Raw genomic sequence first — 25,184 nt, 5'->3', positions numbered from 1 at the left:
TCCAGCAAAGCTCACTGGTGACTTTTGGAAATGCTGCTAAAGAAAACAAATGTTGGTGCCCCCATTGAGAACCAAGGCAAGATCTCTTCCACGTGTCACAGGCTGGACAAATGTTCCTCCTGGTCTTAGAAAAACATCAAGACAGACCAAAAACCCTGCAAACTTACAACAGTCCAGCTAGAGAACAAGATTTAGACATTGAGCAGGAAAAGCAGAGGTTCTGCTGAGCCTGTGGAACAGGAATCAGGTCACAGTGTTGAACACAGAAGTGGAGCCTTTGCATGATGCAAAAAACATCTTGGGGAAATTCACCTTTAGTATTTAAAATGACAGCTCTGCTGAAGATGGGCTTTTCTGGTGTCCAGGCACAAGCTGAACAAGTGATGTAGCCTGAAAATAACACTCCCCTGTCCTTCCTCTCCATGTCCCTGAATATCTGCTTATAACCTTTCCACCAGCAAGCCTTGCCTTGAATACCAATGCAAGAAGCAAAACTTCCCAGTTAGTTGAATTCACAAGTGAACTGCATTCACAGCAAACTACACCAAGGAGCAACAGTGAGGACTTTGAGAAAGCCTTTCCAGACCATCAGTGAAGTGCAGTGGTAGAGACCCAAATTCCAGGGAGTTCAGCTCATCCACCATCCACACCAGACTCCTGGGCTCTGTCCTTGTTTGCATCACTACAGGAAAAAGTCTCTAATTACTCATTACATTTTCAGGGCAAGAAATAACTGCTGTGAAGCCAAGGTGTTGTTTTCCTTCCAAGAGCTTCCTCAAGCAGCACATCCTGAGACCCCCAAAAAGGACAATATTTTGTCCCCCACGTGAGCCTTTGACAAGTTCAGGTTCATGCAGCATCTCCTGAATCTCTAATGGAGGAGCAGCCCATTATCAAACACAGCCCTGAGCTTAATTAGAGAGGGAAATCGATGAAGATCATCTAGAAGGTATGAGAGAGGTCTGAGCAATTTTCAGTGATGGTTCAAATTTCTTCCCTGGAATTGTTTTCAATAATAATGAAAGCTTAATGCAAAAATAACAGTTAACCAGATATATTACTCTGCTGCTGCAGGATTTAATGTGCTTTGCAAACAGCTACAATTTCTGGGGCAGGATGGCACCAGCTTTTATCACAGCAGCTGCCCCAGAGAACCCAGGAAAACAAGCCCAGGGTTCTTCACATTCAGGCTCTCCCTTCTGCAGCTGTCCCGGTTCTGTTTTAAAGAATCTTGACTTGTTTCATACATCCTGGCACATTCCCATTTCATTTTAATAACAAGTCATATGTTAATAGATGCATAATCACAACTAGTTTTTTAAGCCAAAATCTTCAATTAAAAATTTAAAATAATTACATGCCATGAGTAATCCAAGTACTAGAGACCCCAGCAAGAGCAAAGGCAGCAGGGAAATCAAGGTGAGGCAACCCTGCCAACCCCCCAGAACACAGAAATCACTGTTCCCTGACACTGCAGGACCAACACTCAAAAATATCCTATTTTCTGCTGGAATGAGGCTTTGCCATTGCTCTAAACCTTGTCAGCTCTACTGAAAATATTTCCAGCACTTCCTTCTAAAGCACAAAGTGGACAATTCCATCAAAACATTTCTGCATTTGGTTTTTTCCACACAATTTGCTCTGGCAGCACGAACGAGGCCGTGATCAGCCAGTTGCCACATGCAATCTCTGATTTATCTTTACAAATACCCCAAAAGAAGCTTCTCTTGTTTTATTTTTAAACTTAGTTACATTCACACAGTGAGACATTTCATGTATAATACTTAAGATGCACTATCAGACACTGAATGCTGTCCTAGGCAACTCAGAAGTTGATTTTCTGCTATTCCAAAAACTCACTGAAAGGCAACAACAAGCAACAGCAAAGAGCAACTCTCACTCTTCTCCCACAAACACAGGGACTTCTTTATTTTAGAGGCTTCAAACCTGCCATGTCAATTTTATAAGAGAATGAAAATGGAAATTTTTGTTGGTTTGTGATTTTTCTGGTGGATCATTAACTGCAGTAAACATTTCAGCAGGGAGAGAAAGCCCCCCCAAGCTGCAGGTCCCACCCAGCACCAAGGCAGCCACAGGAAGGCCCTGAGTGACCTCGCTCAGCCCCAGCCCCTGCACAAACCCCCAGGGTGCTGGGCACTGCCATAAATTTGAAATATTGCCCAGATGAAGGCTGAACCTGTGACCTTCCCAGTATTTAACTGCCACTCTGGCTCTCCAGGCTGAGCACATGAAATACAGGAATAACTCCCTGTTTGCCCAGCTCTGCTGTCATCACTTCCCAGCCTTATCTGAGGGAAATGCTACGGATTCTTTCATGCCTGGGGAGAGCAAAACAAATTTTTCCAGTGCTCTCAATTCATTACAGGTGTTGTAAATAAGCTGGTAGCAGCACCCACAGCGAGGGGAGAGCCCTGCCACTACAGCCAAGAGGGAGGTGACTTTTCAGGCTCCAAATTCTTGCCTCCACCATGGGAAGAGTCCTGCCCCTGCTTGGCCTGGACTGTGGTGACCTGTGGGATTTAACCCTTTTCTGACCCAGAGATGGGGCAGCTGAGAGGTGTTTGAAAAACTTTTATTCCATTTTCAGTCTCATGAGAAGGGTGAGACAATACAGATGTTACAATTCACACCATCACAATCAGAAGCCAACTATTTCTTAATTACATTATGAGCATTTCTTGGCCTATCAGCTTTTGTCACACCATGCTGGAAATGCCTTAAAGCCATTAATCTAAAATTCATCTTTCATGGTTCTATTTCTCCAAACTATTTGGTCTTACCTGCAAGGCCATCCTTTGAAACTTGTTCCTAGTTCCATTTCTCTCTCAGCAATGTCTGTCCTATTCCATGGCATTTCTCAGTCAGCATTTCTTATCTCAAGGTTTGCACTCAGATATGTGAGACTTCTGTCAGGCTCTGAGAATTCTCTACAAACCCATTTCCCTCAGTGAACCCTGCTTGTGCACCCCAGAAGAATTGAGGAGGTCCCTTTAGCCCATTCTGTGACACTCTGGGTACAGAGGTGCCCACGTTTTGTCCATTCAGGGTTTGGTCCTACCCCAGTGTGGGCAGGATTCAGCAATGTCCAGCTTTAGGGAATGGGATTATGGGATTGTCTCAGCCACAGCTTTCCCTGGGTCATTCCCTGTTCTCTCCCACATGAAATCACTTCTCACATGCACCAGGCAAGGGCTCAGTGTGTGAGCAGTGGGCCCATGACATCTCCAGTTTGCAGGTACACAGAGTCACTGAATGCTTTGGGTTGGGAGGCACCTGACAGGTCACCACATCCACCCCCTGCCATGGCAGGGCCACCTTCCACCAGCCCAGGTTGTGCCAAGCCCTGCCCAGCCTGGCCTTGAACACCTCCAGGAACAGGGCAGCCAAAATTCCTCCCCAAAGGTAAGGAAATGTCTCGACTCTGCCTCCCATATACACAATGGACATAAAGAGATTGAGGACAAATTTGTGTAGAATCCTTCTGGACTCTTCAGTACCTTCCTAATCACGTTAAAGGCCATTTTCCTGATTCAGTCCTTCTGAGATGTATGTAGGGGAACAAATCCCAATCATTTTTAAACCCAGCATGAGGGCAATAGAAGGCTCCTCTAGCACCTCATATTTATAACACAGGGTTCAACTATTCCCAAGTATGTGGAACTGGTGACATCCTTAAGTGTCACCAGTAGGATCTGAGTAACTGCACTGAAGGCACCACTTCTCCCAATTGAAAATGGTGCCAGAAATAACAGAAAACACCCCAGGAACTCCCAGGACTGGTGGCTGTACAGTCCCATATAAACTGGAAAAGCTTTCCCCAAGCACTGCCTTGTACCCTACACAAACCCAGGGTGAAACTCATTTATTTTCCTGCCAGTGGAGCACAGCCCCAGTGTGACACACCTGAGGGCACCCTCCCCCCAGGGATGGTCAGGAATTTCATCCCCACTGCCATGGCAGGAGAATTTCAGTGGCCAGCACCATACCAGAGACATCTATTTGCTTGTAGGGTTTTGTAACCTTGTCACAGGACCCAGAAAAGCTGCTCAGGGAGCAAAGGGACCTTTAAAAACATTCCTGAGTCCATGCAAAGTCAAACTTCCAAGTGGATAAAGCAGGTTGCTTCTTGTTGTTATCTCATTGCAGGGGTTCCATACTGTTGTGTCCTATCACAAAAGTTTCCTACCTTGGTGTTTCTCATGGGCAGCTCCTCAGAGCTCTGACTCTTCTTCACAAAGCAGACACTGACTGCAGTTCCCTTCTCACCCACCTACCCCACTCCTTTATAGCATCTTCTTCTCACTGCTTACACCTGTGGCCTGTTAAAGGCAGGCCTGCTCCTCATCTTTGATAATTGGCCCAGCTGCAGCTCCTTAGGGGTGAGATTACTTTCTACACTATCTTTATTTTCTTCTATTCTACAGTTTCTGCCTGCAAATTTCAGTCAGCCCCTACCTGGCACTGCCAGGAAAGCTCAGTCAAGAGCAGCCCCAGGAACACCTCTGCAGTTCCACTGCCCTAACACTGCCATGCAATGGCACCACCCCTGGGCACACAATTCCATGTCTAAACTGCCATGAGGAAATGTTATTAGAGGGAAAATGATTGGCTGCCTGAGCACAACCCCAGCACAGAGTGAAACCTCTTACAGAAAACAAGGGCTTCAAGGAGAGCTGTAGAAAAATACAGTACCCAAAAATGAATTCTTTGTCTGAAATGCTGCCAGACTCATTTCCAAGAATGGCAGAAAGAACTTAAATTAAGCAAAATCATGCTGTTATTAGGTGGGGAGAGATGACAATTTCTTTGGTCTAGAAGGAAATGATCCAGGGATCAGGTAACAGTTATTCAAGCTATTCAACCCTGCACCAAAGTACAGTAATGCAGAAATACAATTACTCCCTACAGTGACCTCTCAAGGAAAGTAAAATTAAGATTAGAACTAAGAAGTAAAATCAGAAATGTCATATCTGAAATGCACTCTGTAGAATCTTTAATATAATTTAATACTCAAGCATAAAGGATTTTCTTTCCAGTGCCAGGTGTGTAACAAAACATCAGCATGGAAGGCCTGGCAGAACATCCTAAATCTTCACAACCAAATGAAGAAATCCTTGACAACGGTTCAGATAAGGAGCAAAAGAGTTGTCCCAGTTCACTTTGATCCCAGGTGACCCAGCTGGAAGTGCTGCACTAAGGCTCCTCTCAGCTTTATCCACAACTGCTTAATTGCATCATATCATTAATGTTATTAATTGCTGTCACTGCCCATAAAACACAAAGCCAATTCTGTAAAACAGAGAGGCTGGAACTGAATTAAACACAGCACACATGAGCTGTTTGAAGCCATAGTAAAGCGTTCTGAAGCCTCAAGCTTGGAGGTATTTCCCAAGCCAGAGCACCAAAGTTTTATTCTTTTGGTCAAGATACAAGGCAAGAAAAAAGTGAGGTTTTTTATCTGTGACCAGATAGAGTCTGAGTGCTTCCTTTGGGTCAGAAAACCCTTCCTTTTGTTTATAGAAAACCCTTCATTTATGGATGTTCAGTGAATAAATTTCTCCCCCCAGAATTAGTTTTTAGATCAACTTTGTAGCACCACAGTCCACGCTGAACCAAGTCAGGTAAGCTCTTATAAGGACCCTGCACAAGCCATGAAACTCCAGAGAAAGAACTGGAAACCCCTACTAGGGTCCAATCAATAAAAAAGAGATTTCCTCATGGAGTGTAAGAAAGGCAAGGAAGGCAAGCTTTTACCTGAATTCTTTCCCACTCCTTACCAAGTCTATTTTCTTTGCTTACCCAATCTGCTTTATTTACCTTTTTATGTATAGTAAGATGCTTTTAAAAACTACATTATCAATATTTCAGTACTTTTTCCAGTAAAAATAGCTTGCAAGAGTAAGCAAAACAGTTACACACACAATAAACCAGCATATTACCAAATATCTCTGCTTTTACCTTCTCTCTAGCTCAATGAAAACAACAATGTATTTAAGGATTATGAAAAATGCATTAGAGATGTCCTTTCCAATAACAGCCAGGTTGCAGAACCACAGGTTGACTTTCAGATGGGATCAGCCACTCTGTGGCCTTGGCCCTCCTTCAGCTCCATGACATCAACCACATTTGATAGATAGAGCAGCTTTAAAGCACCCTCAGGCTGTATTATAGCAGCACATTGCTCATTTGGCTATTTAGGAAATCAGAAGCAGTTTGGAAATAAATCAGAGTAACAATATTTATAACAGGATTGGAGGGGGCACAGAACAAACTTGGATATTTAGGTATTTGGGTATCTGGAGAAATGTTCTCTGTGCAAATGAAACCTCAGACCCACCTTGCACTGCCAGCTCTGCCTGTGCCTCCAGGGTGTCGTTGCCGCTCTCAGCGATGCAGGTGAAGGTCCCGGCATCGGCCTCGGTCACATCCCGGATCTCCAGCACCCCCCCTGGCAGCAGCTGGAACCGCCCAGACCTGCGACAGGGACACACAGGGACAGGGTCACTGCAGGGACACGGCCTTACACCTGCACACACAGGGACACACAGGGACAGGGTCACTGCAGGGACACGGCCTTACACCTGCACACACAGGGACACACAGGGTCACTGCAGGGACGTGGCCTCAGACCTACAACACAGGGACAGGGTCACTCCAGGGATATTGTAGGAACACGGCCTCAGACCTGCACATACAGGGACACACAGGGTCACTCCAGGGACATTGCAGGGACATGGCCTTACACCTGAACACACAGGGTCACTGCAGGGACACTGCCTCAGACCTGCACACACAGGGACAGGGTCACTCCAGGGATATTGTAGGGACACGGCCTCAGACCTGCACATACAGGGACACACAGGGTCACTCCAGGGACATTGCAGGGACATTCCATGGGTCACTCCATGGATGTGGCCTCACACCTGCACACACAGGGACAGGATCATTCCAGGGACATGGCCTCACACCTGCACACACAGGGACTGGGACATTCCATGGGTCACTCCATGGACGTGGCCTCACACCTGCACACACAGGGTCATTCCATGGATCATGGCCTCAGACCTGCACACACAGGGACAGGGTCACTCCAGGGACATTCCATGAGTCACTCCATGGGTCACTGCAGGGACACAGCCTCAGAGCTGCACACACATGGACAGGGACATTCCATGGGTCAGTCCATGGACATGGCCTCACACCTGCACACACAGGGACATTCCATGGGTCACTCCAAGGACATTCCAGGGACATGGCCTCACACCTGCACGCACAGGGACAGGATCATTCCATGGACATGTCCCAGATCTCCAGGGTACCCCTGGCCAGCAGCTGGAAGCACCCAGACCTGCACACACAGGGATCCTGTCATTGCATGGACATGGCCTTGGCCATAGCCCAGGTCCCTGGGATACCCTGGCCAGACCTGCACACACAAGGACAGGGTCATTCCATGGACATGGCCTTGGCCATAGCCCAGGTCCCTGAGATACCCTGGCCAGACCTGCACACACAAGCTCAGGGTCATTCCACGGACACCACCCCAGTGTGGGACACACAGGAGTTATAATTACACCACACTGAAAATTAAGTTCAACCCTATCAATTCCGTGAGAGCAGCTCATCTTTTTGCACTTGCAGCTTCACTTGTTCTTAATTAAATGTGATTCAAGGTATTTAGTCAAGAGCAGCCAGAACTGAAGAAAAATGAGGTATTGTAATCACATAATTAAGAAAAAGGCATTTTGCAGATCCAGCTGGAATGACTGACTGCTTGGAAAGCTGAGGGAAGTACAACAGGAGAGACTGTGCCTTTACAGCACAAGGACAGCAGTGCACATTATACAATGTACAGAAACTGAATTTCTGTGAGAAGGTAAGCCATCCCTGAGAGATGAAATACTTCAGAATAAGATACAGGTTATAAGAAATTCAAAATACAGACTGATCAGGTGACAAAGGGTCTGTACAGAACCTCCCCCTCTGACTTGCAAAGGGCAGGGAAGGGTTTCTAATCCAGTCCTTACAATGTGTCTGCTTTTGCTAAATGGGCAGATAAAGGTGGCACTTCATGCTCAGTGCAGCCACATCCTCCTCCCCTGCAGCCATCACTGACCTTCACCTGATACAAATTTGTACATGATTTTTCCAAGTTCCTTCAACACTCCAAGTTCCCACATGAAATACCAAATAAACTCTCCAATAACAAGCCAAGAACCCCAAGCCAGGACAAGCTGTGCCTGGATGCTGACCCAGAGCCATTCTCATTTGCAGCTGGAAAAGGAAGACTGGGGGAAAGGGAAGGGAACTTGGTGGCTTCCTGCCTGGCACTCTCAATGGCAGAAAAGGACTGAATTATGTCAATATGTGAACATTACAACAATTGCCTTTCTTGGTCTCTATTTGGAATGAAGAGCCAATGGACAAAAATCAACCTCAGTGCTTTCTCCATTTGAAATTCTCCTAGAATTACATCAGTAGGACCAATCCTGACCTTCCTGGACAGGTAAATTGTTGGGATACAGAGTTTTGCCTCATCTCACTATTATTTATCAGGTAAATACTGATTTATGATCCTACTGTAACTGCTGATCAAATCATTTAAAAACAGAGCAAAGAAAACCATAAGTGGCATTAAGTGTTAAAGGCAACCAAAGAGATGTCCCTGTCCAGGTGCTCTGTAAGGAAAGCCACTCTGTTCCCATGAGAAACACCAGGACTACAGAAAGGCTGCCTTGGAAGGAGTGCAGGGAATTTGAGTGAAGATATGAGTTTGAAAAATCATATTAAGAGCTTCCCAAATGCTGGGAAAAAATGTCCCAGCTTGCGTGGGAATGGCACATCAGACAGGCTCCAAAACCAGGCCTAAAGAAAAACACCAGAGTAAGACAAGCCTGGACCTTGACACATCATCCATGAAATGTTCAACCTTCTTTTATTATGTAAAACAGCAGCTTTGGCTTTTTGTTCTTGCAGCAGAGAATATGCTGAGGGCTGGGATGAAAGCAGGGAGCTGGATCTACCAGGACAGCAGGACATGGAGCAGGGAAGGAGCTGTGCCCCAAGAACTGCCACTGTCACATCTGAGGGATTGATCAAAGGCCATCAGCATGACTGTGGCATTCTGAGGACATTGATGCCTTTTCCAGGAGATCCTTTGTTACCCTCTGAAAGCAACACGTGCCTTAGGGTGCTCCTTTCCCACTGCCAGCCTCTGGAAAAGTTACTGACAGCAGTTAAGGTGTTACTAAAACTATTAAAAACTATTCCTCCTTGTCCTAGGGGATCTCACAAACCACTTGCAGCATCAGAATATTTGTGGGAATCCAGCCACCTCAACATGTGCCATGTTTTTATTCCCTTTGATTATTTTCCACCAGAAAGCCCAGAGTTGAGTTCAATTTCCCCATAGGTGATTTAGTGGAAGTTTAATGGAAGAAAACAATCTGCCAGACTCCTTGGTGATTCCCTCTGTATGAATCAGCTGCGGAAAAATTCTGGACTTAAAGCAAAGCTGCTTTTATAATAAAGCAAAACATCTTAATTTTGTAAGGACAATGAAGCACTTTCACAAAAGAGTGAGGCAATCGGATTTCAGACACTGGAGACAAAGAATCAGCTTAATAGAAAAGTGATAACATAATTTCAAGTGTCATTAAAAACAACAAAGATTGATCACTCAGATGTCAGGGAAGAGGAAAATCAAATTCCAGCCTTTTATATGCATTCCATCCAGGCCTCACTTGCACCCCATAACATACAATTACTGAGCTACTCTGGATGCCTCACTCACAGGCTCTTTGTGTTTCATTATCACAAAATATAGTGAGCCTTTATTAATTTACTGTAGTCAAACTGTCAGTTATACCCTGAGGTTTGGGCTTTTCTTCCCTCTTTTAAATTACTATTCCCCAAACATCTTATAATCTATTTGCTGTCTCAGTAAGTACAGCAGATAAAATTAGACAGTAAATTAGATTATTTTGTGGGATCTACTACCAGGAAAATCTCCATAATTACTCTGCTATGCTTAACCTTTCCTGAGCTGGGCAAGTGTAATTCACTTGGTACCAATCACTCAGAACCCTGCAAACAGAAATTGCAATAATGGGAATCTCTCACATTTGTGGGAAGCACTAAGGAAAACCCTGCATTAGGGATGTGATGTGATCCTGCAATCACAGACTTCATAGAGCAGAAATGAACATGGCACAAGTGCCCTCAGCTGTCATCCCCTCACTGCAGGCAAGTGTTACATGTACAACCATGTTTCTGCAGGAATTTTTCAATTACACACAATTTTGCTAAACTGAACAGTAGAAAGCTGCTGCAGAGCTTGCTGGACTTTACAGACATTAAAATGTCACTGCCCAAGTCCTTTCAATAGTTTAGTTTCAGATGAACCATCTCATCTGCTGCAGGTTTTTCAGCACCTGGGGCACCTGCATTTGTTCCTTCTCCCACAGACATGTCCATGTCCCAGGATAAATGAAGATACAATATATGCTGGTGGAGCACACACTGCACAGTTTTCAGAGCAGATCATTTTCCAGACACTTCTCTGTGCCTGTGTCCCAAGCTCTGGGGACAAATCCACCTGGAACTTCCTTCCCAAGTGAGGAATTGTCAAAAGCACAAAGTGACTCCTGCACTTGCTGAAGAACAGGCCCTTCCCACAGCAGGATCCTCAGCCAGAATGGAGACTGAAATAAAAAACATTCTAGGTAAGAAGGCTCCAAGTTGGTTCAAACCTGAAGAGCCACTCAGCCTGAACAGAACAGCTCCATTCTAACCTTTTGTGCCAGGCAATGTTGGAGATTTCACTTAAGAAGGTTTCCCATAAAGGGCCTAAGATTTATTCCAATAATTTCACACTTCAGAGCCTCCCCTGCTTCCTTGCATTTCCCTCAGCATTCCCCACATTCCTGGCAGAGACAGCACTGACTTGGAGCTCATGGAGCCAGTCCAGCTGGAAAGCAGGAGGACATTGCCAGTGCAGAGCCCATGGATGACACCTGTCCGTGTGCCACTGCCACCATGGATCACACACCGGGCTGGAGTTTGGGTTCTGGAGCTCCTAGGGCAGGGTTTAGTCTTTTCCTTCCTCTACAGACACTGGAGATTTGGGAAAACTATAAAATATTAAGATTACAAGCTGGACCAGTGAACCAATTCAAGCAAAGCTTCTTAGTCTTTAGTGGCATTCTTTATGGAGAACCAAGAAGTCAGCAGGCTCTCCATAAGAGTTCTTTAAAAATCTTCAAGTTAGTGAACTCAGAAGGACTCCTTGGAGTTCCAAGAGCCTTGTTCCAATGGAAACTTGGAGCACTGAGTTAACTTCCCTTTCTCACCCAACACCCAAAGCTTCCTCCTCTCACACTAATTAATTTGGAAAATATTTTATCACAGCAACTAATTTCACAATATATTGCATTACAGGCTGTCTGAACAACTGCCAAGGCTGCCATCACTCAAGTTTACTCATATTTATCCATTAACATAAATCTTATTGCAGTCTTCAACAAATAATCCATCACATTTAATCTCCTTCCCTTTTCTCCAGATCTTATAACAAATATTTAATACCAAAACCCCACCACTCCCTATCCTTAAAATTCACCGATTTTCCTATAAATACAGGCTCCCATCCATATTCTCCTTAGGAATACAACTTGAAAGGCAAACATTCTATTTTGTATTAATTAATTATCACAGTTATGACAACAGTAAAAATAAGGTTTTGTGTAAAACCCTTTAACAAAGGGTCAGAATTAGGAATAACCTCCCCATGCTGAGTTTTGTTTCCTAAGGGCAGACACACACAGAAATGTCCCATTATATATGGCCATACCTACATATATGTATGGTAATGTTTGGGATGGGGGTGTGCATAAACAAACCTGGGATTTCAGAGCTTTTCCCAGGCAGAAGGGACATTAAAACCTGCCCAGATGAAAAGAATCAGTTTTTTCTTGGGATAAAGAAAATCCATGCTAAGAAAGTCATACTTTTATACCAAAAGGGGATTTTAATACAAATTAAATGTGATTTAATTTGTAATTACATTAACAGACCATGCATAACAAGCTAAGGTAGCTATTTAGCAACAGTAACTGCAGGCTTTTCTCCAACAAAGAATCTTAATTTCTGGAGATTTTCCAGTTATTCTATTCACACCAATAACACAATAGCTGGAGGGTAAATGGAGTTTAAGAGGTCTCTGTTCTCAGCTCTTTGAATCTCTGCCCTGCTCAGCCACAGTCACAAGCAGCAGACTTGGGAGCTTTGGCTCAGTTTGATCACTTGAAGGAACAATGAAAAGAGTTTACCCCACAGAGGGGAAAAAGATCAAATTTCTACCTTTACCTACCTTAAAACTCAAGCCCACAATGAGCACGTGTTTCACTTTAAGGAAAGAGCTAAGTGTTGCAAAAAGAAAAAAAGTCAACTGGAACCCACTCTTGTAACAAAATGCAAACCACTAAAAATTAATGCTAAATATTCTGAAAAATCAGGTTAGACTTGGTTTAAATTGTGTATATTTGAAGTTCAAGTATATTTACTAATGTTATGTTCCAGCCCTCCAGAACAATTTCTCACTCAGAGTTATGAGAAAAAGAAAATACCTGCGAAGCCCTAAGAAGTTATCATGGTAACCTCAGAGAATGAGGGAAGTGAATTCCAAAGGGAATTAACAGCACTGTATTCAGTGGTGGGAAAATCTGGGCTTTATGTCTCAAAAATCAAGAAAATAAAAGGAGAGCTTTAACCTCCCTGTGCCCTGAATGTGCCACAACCTAGAGAAGGACAGGGCATCAAAACCTCCCAAAGATGTGACATGACATCACTTTACAGACAAGAACAACAAATTCAGCTCTTGCCAGGCACATTTATTCTGCCATTTCACCCCATTTGATTGTGCTGCTCTAATGAGTCTGCACCAGCTTTTGCAGGGGAGTGAGTTCTTATATTTCTGAAACCCCCTGAATTTAAATCATGTGCCTTCACACTGACACAGCACCATCTCTCAGGGGCTGTTTGTCATTTCCCACAGCAGCCTCCCATCAAAGACAGTTCAAATTACCAGCCCCTGGATTCTTTTAATTTAAGAGTTGCCAAAAGAGAGATATATTATATCCCTGGTGCTGCAGAGACTTGAGCATTGTTCTGGCTGCTTTCTGTGTCACAATTTACCTCTCCCTGTTCCATGATTAACTTGGCTCCCCATTAATCTCAGTGCTGACTCTGAGGGACATGGAAAACATTCAAATAACTGTTTGAAATCCTGGTTTAGGAAGCATGTTCATTACATGGACAAAAATGGCCTTGATAAGATTTGTTCTGCTACTTTAACATGGATTTCCTACCACATTATTCTGACTATGCCAGCAATGACAATGTAGAAGTTCTCACTCTATACATCTCTGAAAGCTCACTGATTTTTTTGCCATCATGCAAAGTTTTATCATTCTATTTCAATGAGAAAATGTGTCATTTTGCTTTAAACACTTATTCTTCCATTCCTGTGGGACATTCTGACACAGAATGGACATTTCCACTGCAGAAAGAATGAGTGCAGGGCTTCATATTCAGAATACCCCAAGTCATCCTCCTTTTCCTGTAGTGTCCTTATTCCCTCAATTGCTGCTTTTATTCTGGTGCCAGTCTAAAAGTAATCTATTCTCAATAACCTCCCTGCTTCAGACACGATTTCTTGGCTTCAAATGGCTGCAAAAAGCCACGAGGCTGGTTAGGGGCTTGGAACACAAGCCATATGAAGAACGACTGAGGGAGCTGGGGTTGTTCAGCCTGGAGAAAAGGAGACTCAGGGGTGACCTTATCACTCTCTTCAGCTTCCTGAAGGGTGGCTGTGGTGAGCTGGGGGTCGGTCTCTTTCTCCAGGCAACAACAGACAGAACAAGAGGACACAGTCTCAAGCTGCGTCAAGGGAGATACAGGCTAGAATTAAGGAGGAAGTATTTTACAGAAAGAGCGGTCAAATACTGGAATCATCTACCCAGGGAGGTGGTAGAGTCACCATCCCTCGAAGAGTTTAAAAAAAGACTGGATGTGGCACTTGCTGCCATGATCTAGCTGAGGTGTTAGAACATGGGTTGGACTCGATGATCTTAAAGGTCTCTTCCAACCTAGAATTTCTGTGATTCTGTGAAAAAAAACCTTCAGACTGCTCAAAAGTCTCCCTTATCCCAAGACTGAGCATTGGGGATCAGGCTCGGCTCTGCAGGTTTCAATCCCAGAGGAAGGTGTGCACCGCCCCAAACGCTGACTGCAGCTGGATCGCTGCCCTCAGACTCGGCCAGGGCTGTCCCAGCCCGTACTCACCCATCGTTGGGAAGCTCCTCCCCGTTCCGTGCCCACCTGACGAGGGGCGGGGGGAAGCCGGCAGCCACGCAGGGCAGCAGCGCGCTCTGCCCGGCCAGGCGGCTCAGCGACGAGGGCGCCTTCAGCAGCGCCAGCTTCTCCGGCTCCTCTGCATCTGCAACACGACAGGGCACAGCTGGCAAAATCATGCTAAAAACCACCAGAAACCCTCTGAACCAAAACCCAACCAGCCAAAGAAAATCACAAATAAAACCTCCAATTCCTTTCCTGCCCCTCCATCCCCACCTCACCCACAGCCTCTCCCAGCCTGGTTACCATTTCCTCCAGACATGCAAAGTCATTCCCCACTTTTGGGATTCTCACTCTTCCAGCTCCCTGGGAAACCATTCCAGCTCAAAACTGGAACTTCCACCAGGTAGCAGAGATTTAGGAAAGAAAGGAGCAGGTTTGAGTTTATCCAGCAAGCCTTGGGCTCCATCAGGGAGCCTCCTGAGGAAGTGCTTTTACACACTGGAAAATGAAATTATTGCAGCAGTGACTGACCCCAGGTAAAATACAACAACAGGGATTGTGCATGCTGAATAACACAAAATAAAAATGCCCCACCACAGCTCTCCATCCTTATGAAAACAGGGAATCCTCTGAAGTGCTTCCACATTGCATTAGGCTGAGTGGGGTTTGCTCCTTTTTCTTCCCACCCTTAAGAAGAAGCAGGAGGCACTGATGTGTTTATTCAGTCCCTACTACAGGGTGTAGCCTCTGTCTGTGCCCTGATGCACTTTGGGCTCACCATGCACTGCCAGCACTCTGAGGGCTGTTTGAAGGTGTTATGGCAGCAAAGCTCCACACCTGGACAAAGCCTCAAATTATTTCTGGCCACCTAAAATGGAGGCAGAGTATTCTGCACATACTCTACTCCTGCTCCCTGAAAGAAGCACTCTCTGTGTCTCATCACACACATCTTTGGCCTGAGGTGGTACTCACAGGGATTTCAGGAAGTTGTTGTTTTGGTGTTCCTCAGCTCAAAACACTAAAAATAAAAGTGAGTGTTCACAGCACTGAGCTCAGGGCACACAGGAGCCCCAGGGCACAACACGAGGAGGTGCCAGGACACTTGGGGGAAGCAGAACAGGTGGAAATCCCATGTGGGAGCTGGCACAGGCAGAGGCAGCCACGCTCTGAGCAGTCCTGGATCAGCTCTGCCCACATTCCTGGCAGGAACTGCTCTGCCTGCCCTGCTGTGCATGGGGAAGGAGTGCCAGGGACCTGGAGCAGCACGTGGAGCAGCCAGGCTGCAAAGAAGGGACACAACACCTCCAACCTTCCACTGCAGGAGCCAGGGTGATTCCCTGCAGACACAGCTCCCACTGCTCCAAGCTCCCAGGTAAATGGAAACTGGATACCAAAGGTAAGTGACATTTTCCCCTTGCAGTCGTGTGTTTGAAAGCACCCACTCTGTGCTCAGTGGCAGCCAAAGCAGAAGGTTTCAGCAGCAGAACACTCCCTGAGGATGCCAATCCCTGGGATGCAGGAGTGTGCTGGGTGTGTTTCAAAGCCTGGGAAGCAGAGGTGGGCTCACTGTCAGCCCCACATCAGATAACATTTAAACGAGGAATAAAGTGAATAAAGAACAGATTAATCCAAATCCTTCTTTCAAATACTTCTCAGGCCAAACAATCAATTATGGGGCTGCTCAAGACTAAGGGAGCTTTCCCTTCAACAGCTTAATCTCACTTTCTAAAAAAACGTCTGCTGGGAGGGATTTTACCAAACTTCACCATCAATACTTTTGGATGCATGATGGAGCAAAGAAACAGCATCATTTAAATTCCCTAACACAGCTCTATTTCATCCCTTTCAGCAAAACATTACAAATGCAAGGAAACCACAGCTGCAGCCAAAAAGGATTCAAAAGATCAGTGTAATATGGAAGTTTTCAAGAAATTTTCAGTATTCAAAAAAGAAAAATCACCAAAATCCTCAGCATTTGAAGGGCTGCAGAAACATGCAGGCAATCCAAACTACAGGAATTCAATCCATCTTTTCCAAAAGTGCTTTTCTTCAAGCCCTGTATCCTTAGTTGGAGAAGGGACAAGGCCTTGGAAAGGCCAAAGAACTGTAACAGTCCTACTTTAAGCATGATTCATTTCCAACACCCCAATTCCAAAAGAGGGCTATAACTGTAAAAACTGGGATATTTTACAGAATATTTTAGTATTCCAAGTAGAGAAGGGCCAAGAAACAGAGCTATTCCTTAAAAGGGACCCCTGGACGTGCCCCCACCAGGTCAGGCCAACCATGACATTGTCCAGCCTAACCCTGAGAGATTCCAAGGTGGAAACTCAGGAAATCCCTCCAGCAGCTCCCCAAGAGTAACAACTGGATGAGAATTCCAACATGGAGTATTCCAATCCAGAAGAGACAGCTCTGGCAACAATTAAGGAAGCCCATATGAAACACAGCCTGTGTTTCCCCAGTTTGGGAAAGCACAACCCACATTCCTGTCCTATTTTTGGTCACTTTTCAAACCTTTGTATCAGAACAGCTGGTGGTGTCACTGGGAACAGAACACACTGAATGTGCCAACAGTTTACATCAGCACTGGACTTCTGTTCTAACAAAAATATCTCAACATTTCAGCACAACAGACAAAGCTGAACCTTCCAAAATAAAATGTCACCTCCTCTGGGGGTTGGAGACTTCCCAAAAGGTCCCATTGCTTAGACAATCAATTTCCAGAATATTGGGACAATTAAAAGCACCTCAGCTGAAGTATCCCAAGAGCAACAGACTAAGCACCAATTTCTTTGTGAAGCTTCCACAGGGTTTGAAACATAGGATTCAACCTGAGAAACTTAGAAATCCCCAAACTTTTATACTCACAGAAACAGTCAATTCCCATTTTGTGTCATGTCACAACGGAAGTATATTACTGGGGGGTTTTTTCAAGAAGTCTTTCCTTTTAAGATAACAAAAACGACTCTCCCCCTCCTTAATGGTATGCCTCAACTAAACCCCAACCCCTGATTTTTTAATCATGCTTACTTGATGACTTGCCTTCTCCTTAATCATCCAACCTAAACTCCTGTCATTGGGATCGATAAACCCCCACCTAATGTTGTTATCTTGTTGTATTCATATTTCTAGAGTCCCATAGTGTTGTTATTGTACTCTTAAAGTCCATACCTTCTAGCTGGTTTTCTACCAAGCAGCTCTTCTCTGCTGTGCAGTTCCTCATGGCTTCACAGGGGCTCTCGACCCACCCCTTTTTACTCCAGTTACCTTCACAAGCTACAGCTGCTGGCAACTAAGGACTTCACAGCTGTAGCTTGTTTGGAGTAACTAGGACCTACTTATCCAATACACAGATCTTACAGGGACTCTCTCCATGTTATGCTGTAATCCTATTGTTATTATCATATTTCTAGAGTCCCATACTGTAGTTATTATATTCTTAAAGTCCATACCTTCTAGCTGGTTTTCTACCATGCCACTCTTCTCTGCTGTGCAGTTCCTCATGGCTTCTCAGGGGCTCCTCCAGGGCTCTCAGCCCACCCCTTTTATTCCAGTTATCTCTGCAAGCTACAGCTGCTGCCCAACTAAGGACTTGGCAGCTGCAGCTCATTTAGAATAGCTGGGACCCACTTATCTAATACATAGGACTCTCAGTACAATCTAACAAACCACCTATTGCTCCAAGGAGACCAAGGTCAGCAGGGTGAGAGAGCTGGACCTTGGGGGGTGTGTGGCTCTGGGACTGGAACACCTCACCACGTGGCTGAATTCAACATCTGGGGATATTATGCAAAGGCGCCTTTTGCTTCTTTACCTTGCACTTGACCAGCAGCAATTCTGGCTGCAACAATAATATAATATCACAAAATCATACATCAGCCTTCTGAGCACACGGAGTCAGATTCTCATCACAGCTGTAGCTTGTTTGGAGTAACTAGGACCCACTTATCCAATACATAGGACTCTCAGTACAATCTAACAAACCACCTATTGCTCCAAGGAGACCAAGGTCAGCTGGGAGGCCCCTGGGTGAGAGAGCTGGACCTTGGGGGGTGTGTGGCTCTGGGACTGGAACACCTCACCACGTGGCTGAATTCAACATCTGGGGATATTATGCAAAGGTGCCTTTTGCTTCTTTACCTTGCAGCAATTCTGGCTGTAACAATAATATAATATCACAAAATAATACATCAGCCTTCTGAGCACACGGAGTCAGATTCTCATCTCTTGCCTCATCCTGGGGACCTTTTGCTTCTTTACCTTGCAGCAATTCTGGCTGTAACAATAATATAATATCACAAAATCATACATCAGCCTTCTGAGCACACGGAGTCAGATTCTCATCTCTTCCCTCGTCCTGGGGACCCTCACAAAGACCACAGTGTTTCTCTGGGGTTCAGAGCAGGGGTGCCACAGTACCTGGCAGGACTCGGAGCTCGGCCTCCTCGCTGTACTTGGGGCTGCCGGGGGTGTCGAGCACGCAGCGGTAGAGCCCCGCGTCGGCAGCCGAGGCGTTGCTGAGCAGCAGGGAGCCCCCGGGCAGCTGCAGCGCCCGCGCCTCCGCGCCCAGCGCCTGCCGCTCGCGCTCCCAGCGCAGCAGCGGCGCCAGCTCGGCCGTCACCTCGCAGGCCAGCACGGCGCTGCCCCCGCGGCGCACCCACGTGGGCTCCGGCTGCCTCGTGAACCTGGGCAGGCCTGCAGGGAAAGCACAAGGACAACACGTTGGAGATGTTCCGAGCACGGCACCGAGGCTTGGAAGTTCAAGTCAAGAGTCGAGAATGTAGCTTTGGAAAAGTTAAGATGTCATGGTGAAAAACGCCAATCATTTGTTTTTAAAATCGTAAAAGTTTACTAGTAATAAAATGGGTATAAAAATAGTAATGCAATTAGAGTAATAATAATTTGGACAATTTGAATTAGGACAACAGGAGACAATGGAAACAAAGAGTTACAGACAGTCCGGGTACATTTTTCTGGGCAGCATAAGGCTGAAAAAGGATTCACATTAACAGAGGATTAACCCTTAAAAATAATAGCCTGTTGCATATTCATACAGCTCATACATCTCATATTCATACATCTCATACATGATGCATAAATTCCATTCAAACACAGGATTCTGTCTGGTCAGTGTCAGCTTCTTCCTCTTAATCCTAAAGGCATCATCTTGCCTGAGCAAGGTGGGAAGAAGTTCATTTCTCCTGATAATGGAGCAATAAATTCTCTTTCTCTGAAAGATTTGGTGTCCTGTAGCTACTATCTCAGTGCAAGTCTTTTTATTAGAAAAGAAAGTATCCTACATAGCATTGTTTGTATTTTAACATTATGTTATAACCTAAAACTATATTTAACACACTGCCTAAGAGAATTAATACAGCATAACTTTCTAACACAAGACATATAATATTAAATATTTGCAAAAAGCCAATCAAAAAATACATGTTTCACATCACTATGGGACACAAAATAACACAGCACAGACACGCTGCTGTTCTCAAGGTAAAAAGGGAAGTTTATTTTCTGCCTCTAACAATTATAGATTTCCAAAAGTGACAGAGGATTGGAGAGTGCCACCTCTCCAATGACAATGGACAAACCAACAGTCCATCAAATTTCTCCTCCTCCATAAAAGAATACAAAACAATAAGTTATTTACAGGAAGTGTGTGAGAAAGCTCGTTACAAGAATGTCGACATCAGAAGGCTCAGAAAATCTTAAAAAATCAGGGAGACATTAAGATGCTCTCCAACTCTTTAAAAACCTTAACAGCTGACAGGACAATGCTACACATGGGTGGTGTAAAGGTTTCAGACCCAATAATCACAGAATCCTGGAATGGTTTGGCTTGGGAGGGATCTCAAAGCCCATCCAGTGCCACCCCCTGCCATGGGCAGGGACACCTTCCACTGTCCCAGGGTGCTCCCAGCCCTGTCCAGCCTGGGACACTTGCAGGGATGGAACAGCCACAGCTCCTACAATGCAGCCTGTAAAACACCTTCACTTACCCAAAAGCCTCTGTATGGTGCCACAAGGTAAATATTGAGATAAATATTTGTGTATGAACATTCCCAGTGTGGCTGAGAGTGGAGTTTCTCCAGGGCACACCACAGAGCTGAACCAACAGTGCTGCACAAGCTGCGTCACCTTTTCCATCAAAATGTTCTCCAGAAACACCCAGAGCCCATTGAATGGCTCCACAGTTGGGCTGGGGAGGCCAAGCCTTGGGGGAGTTGTGGGAAGAGGCTGGGGACACAGCTGGAGGCACAGCTGGGGCAGCCAGTGGAGCTGGGGGCACATCCAAGACAGGGAATAGCACAGGACAGCAGTGAGGGAAGGGGGAGGTACAGTCCTGGAGTGGGCAGGCCAGAGGAGGAGGAGGAGGGAGAGGAGGAAGGGCAGCTTTGGTGTCACCCTGGGCAGACCAGGGTAGAGCATGAGGCTGCAGAATTGGGAATGAAGGCAGGGAGGTGAACATGGAAATGGGGAGCAGGCAGGGAGAGTACTTTAGTTTGGTTTTTCCTTACCACTCAAATTACTTTAGTTGTCAAGAAATTAAATTAATTTTCCACAAGTCAAAGTTGTTCTGCCATTACAGTAACTGGGAGTGATCCCATCTTGACTCAGTAACTTTAATCTTATTTCCTCTCCATCCTGCTGAGGAGCAGAGTGAGGGCACAGCTGGACGGGCAGGCAGCCACAGTCACCTCATCCTTAACATTCTACACAGGAAATGATCAAATCTGCCACAGTTCAACCCCCTATTTTCACAAGTCTCACTTAATACCTATCACAAATGCACTGGGAATGCACCAGTAGAAGGACTGATCCTGCAGGACAGCCAGACTGAACCCTAACAGAGGAGGGTTCATATATCCTAACATTTAGGATTAGGATTTATATACCCTAACATATAAATCACTTCTGTGCTGTCAAGTTCCTTCCATAACCCCGTACAGCTCATCCCCAACTGTTACATATTTTCTTCCCTTTCTGAGTCCCACCTGGGGACTCCTTCCATAACTTCATTCCTCCAAGTAACTTTGTTTCTAGTTTCCCCTCCCAGTGTACTTCCAACTATCTTGCAATTCTTTGATCTTGACCTTGTTTTGGTATTATTTTGCATCTTTGATATTTATCTATCAGTCCCTCCAAGGTATTTACAGAACAAAAATCCAACTTCTTTCTTTCAACCTTCCTTCTGCTTAATGAAGGAATGAATCTCTAGTTTCTCTCCCTCATTCCCCTGACACCCATTCACCTTTAAAGATGCAGAATTCTGGGATAATTTTGGAAGGAAGGAACCCAGGCAGAGCAGAATCAGCTGCAAGGTCAGAGCTGTAACTTGGGGATTTGTCCAGTCAGACCTCAATAATCCCCAAGGGGTGGAGACTGCACAACCCTTGGGCAACCTCCTCTACCTCATGGAGCAGAATTCCCTCTTGAAACCCAGCCAGAAGCTCCCTTGCTCCAGCTGACCCCAATGCCTCCTGCTCTCCCAGCAAGCCCTCCTGGCAGAAACACAAACCCCAGAGTCATTTAAGATCACAAATATCCACACAAATATTACAAACCTGCTTCTCTATTGAAAAGACCTTACCAAAGATGGAACCATCTCAGTGGCTCTGCACAATCCATCCTAGAAGCCCAGTAACCCTTTCCTGTCCTGACTCACCCATCCCTGTGTCCCAGCACAATCCCAAGGTGGCTGTGCACCTGCCTGATCTGCACACTGTGCTCACAGCTCCATCATTAGTCAGTCTGGAGCATGGCTTAATTCTTCCTGTGAGACCACGAGGCCACAGCAAGGGTACCAAGGTGTCCTCCTTTGCCACACTCACTAATTCAGTGGGTAAATAAGTTGTTCTTACAGCTGATGAGGCTGTTAACCCTGAGCCTCTGAACCCCAGTCTCTGAAGCATCTGTCCTTTCTGAAAATCTCCTTCTTGACAGAACCCATTATATGTTCATAATTACCTCTGACTCTTATCTCTCTCAATATTCTCATTTATTAAGAGAGCATATGAAGCATATGAAGCCAGTTCCTTTCCCATCCTGGGTGGGAACCCTGGCTCTCCTCCTGCAGCCAGGTGACCCTGTGGCTTCTGTTTTCACCTCACCTTTGCCATCTCTTTGCTCCCAGCCCCACACTGGCTCCTTCAAGCACAAGCAGGAAAGTTCCTGGAGGACTGAAACCCTGCAATTTCTCACATGCAGCTCAAATATCCTTTCATTTTAATCCCTGACAAGTGCTGTTCATTTCCTGGACAAGACAGACCTTGTGCCTTCTGTTGTGTGCAGGTGCTCCACTGAGGTTAAATAAGCTTTATTCAAGATGCTTTCATTACTCACTGGAAATGAAATTACAGTTCATTTTCCAAGTCATCTTAAAGGCCACTAAAACCTGTATTTCGTCATAGTCCTGTGTGGTTTTAAAATATACATTTTAACCTAGCCTATAATTTTGTCCTAAAGAGTAATTTTCTCTTATTCTACAATTATTGGCAATTTGCACTGCTTAAAAGCCTCCATTGTGGAGAAGGACCCTTTGCTTTAGCTAACAAACAACCACAAAACAATCATGATGCATTACAAAAAGCACTCCAAATCCAGGCCTTAATTACTATTAATTTGGAGATCTGTTTATAAATCCAGGAGCAGGTCCCAGAGTGCTGGCACACCTCCTGCAGCAGTGAGCCACTAGAAAATACCCTTTCATCTCCCAGCCCAGAACCTTTCCATTACAGAGCTGCTCTCTTCAAAACATCCATTATCAACTTCTAAGCCAGCATTTCCTGAACTTTCTATAGTCATTTTTAGAGGCATTTACTTTACCATGTGAGCCAATTCAGTCTAGTTAAACTACAAACACTTTTAAAACTATTTTTAAAGTTAAGTTTTTAAAAAGTTCATACTTTTTTCTCAGTGCTTGGTATTTCCCAAACACTTCAACCAAGAAGGCTGAGCAAGAAGTTCTAATGATGAGTCCCAGGATGGTTTGGGGTGGAAGGGACCTTAAAGCCCATCCAGTGCCACCATTGCCCTGTGCAGGGACACTTTCCACTGTCCCAGGGTGCTCCAAGCCCCAGCCAGCCTGGCCTGGGGCACTGCAGGGATGGAAGGTACACTCCTAACTGAGGGAGCAGCCCCCACTCCTCAGCCATGTGGTGCAGGGCAATCAGTTGAAGACATCAGCCCATCTTTTGGTAAATGAATGTCATGATAAATGACACTTTGGGCTTCTGACATTGAAGACAATTTTTTCATGTTTGTGCACACATTAATCATTCTGTGGCAGTGCACATACATTAGGTATCGATTTCAGGACACCAAAGGAAAATACTACTGACCTAGCAGGAATGCAGGTTAATAAACTCAATTTAGGAAGGATGATTTTCCATTTGGAATGTTCTCTAAACACAGGCAGGAGAACACATAAGCAACTGTGCACTCACGTGCATATAACAGGGATTAGATGCATCCCAGACCCCTCATTTGTGCCAGGACAATGCAAATGGCAGAGAAGGTGGGGAAGTCAATTCTGTGCCTCTTTTCTCCTTCCCTTTTGTTTCTTCCTTCCCCTCATCCAAGCCCAGAGCAATGGCAGGAATGTGAATGAACAATCTATTAATGCAAATGTGGTGCATTCAATCAGCATTCCCAGCCTCAGCCTTACTGAGATTTGTGGCTCATTGTCTCCATTTCTGAAAAAGATGTGCCTAGAAGAGCAATAATTCCCATGCTCCTAGAAAACACAGATGGTTAAAATTCTGGCTGTAGTCTCCTGCCCTCAATGGAGCCAGTATTTCATCTCCTGGAGTCTGCAGAATCAGGGAATTCACTGCCCTGAGCCAGATGCCAATCCAGTTCAGCAGCCTCCCTGCAAGTACAGCCAGTGCCAGTCATTTCCAAGGAGACTGAAAGGAAAAAAGCTTCATTATCAACCATTACTAAAGAACTGGCTCACCTGAGTGCAGTAACTGCAGAGCCACACCTGCCTGAGCTCTGGTTAATGTGGATGCCATTGCCACGCACAGTTCAACCCCCCAGAATCCTGCCAACCCTTTGGGACCCATCTCACCAAATCAACACTGCAAAGGGAAGTGAGAAATGAGAACCATCTCTAAGGAAGGGAAAGCTGGGGAGGAATCCCCTTTCCTGCCTGGGGCAGGGTTGTAGGAGAAGTCACAAGCCACTGGGAGTTTTCCTCACTTGTGTCCCCTCTGTTGCCACTGCTCTGACTGGAATTGAAGATAAGACTTTGTTCAGCTGTAACACTTTGTACTGCTCTGGTTAACGTGGCTGCCATTGCCACACACAGTTCAACCCCCCAAAATCCTGCCAACCCTTTGGGACACATCTCACCAAATGAACACTGCAAAGGGAAGTGAGAAATGAGAACCATCTCCTCATCTCTAGGGAAGAATCCCCTTTTCCTGCCTGGGGCAGGGCTGTAAGAGTGATCACAACTCTGGGAGTTTTCCTCACTTGTGTCCCCTCTGTTGCCACTGCTCTGACTGGAATTTAGGATAACACTTAGTACAAGCATTAAACTGCTCTAAACACACACATCACATGTTTGTGCAATTAACATTTTCCCAAGGCTGTTTCAGGCCTTCTTGTGACATCTCGATGTGCTCAGCAAAATGTTTTCTGTTTTTTCCCCCATTCCTACTGCAATATGGAAACAGCAAAGCACAGGAGCAGCTGGCAGGTTTTCCATCCTGTTCCCTCCTGGATACCATCTGTGAAAAGCCTTTGCTGCCCAGAGTTAACTTTTATTCGAGTTTCTCCTAACTTACCCAAGT

General features: G+C 45.3%; 1 protein-coding gene across 11 annotated transcripts in view; it reads right to left on the bottom strand.

Annotated features, from left to right (window-relative positions):
• NEO1 (neogenin 1) overlaps positions 1-25,184 on the bottom strand; it is a 183,220-nt gene that overhangs the window by 87,067 nt on the left and 70,969 nt on the right. For 10 of the 11 annotated variants that reach the window (XM_064722704.1, XM_064722711.1, XM_064722714.1 and 7 more), the window contains exons 3-5: positions 18,799-19,074; positions 14,365-14,518; positions 6,359-6,495 (exon numbers count right to left, since the gene is read on the bottom strand). In XM_064722704.1, the coding sequence (XP_064578774.1) occupies positions 6,359-6,495; positions 14,365-14,518; positions 18,799-19,074 (567 nt within the window). Of the gene's footprint in view, positions 1-6,358; positions 6,496-14,364; positions 14,519-17,831; positions 17,906-18,798; positions 19,075-25,184 lie in introns of those variants that run through there. The other variant, XM_064722715.1, reaches the window with a different exon arrangement.

Source organism: Zonotrichia leucophrys, chromosome 10 (assembly GCF_028769735.1).
Source record: "Zonotrichia leucophrys gambelii isolate GWCS_2022_RI chromosome 10, RI_Zleu_2.0, whole genome shotgun sequence".
Lineage (NCBI taxonomy): Eukaryota > Metazoa > Chordata > Aves > Passeriformes > Passerellidae > Zonotrichia > Zonotrichia leucophrys.
The sequence above is the reverse complement of the archived record's forward strand: the minus strand, read 5'-3'. Positions and strand labels throughout refer to the sequence as shown.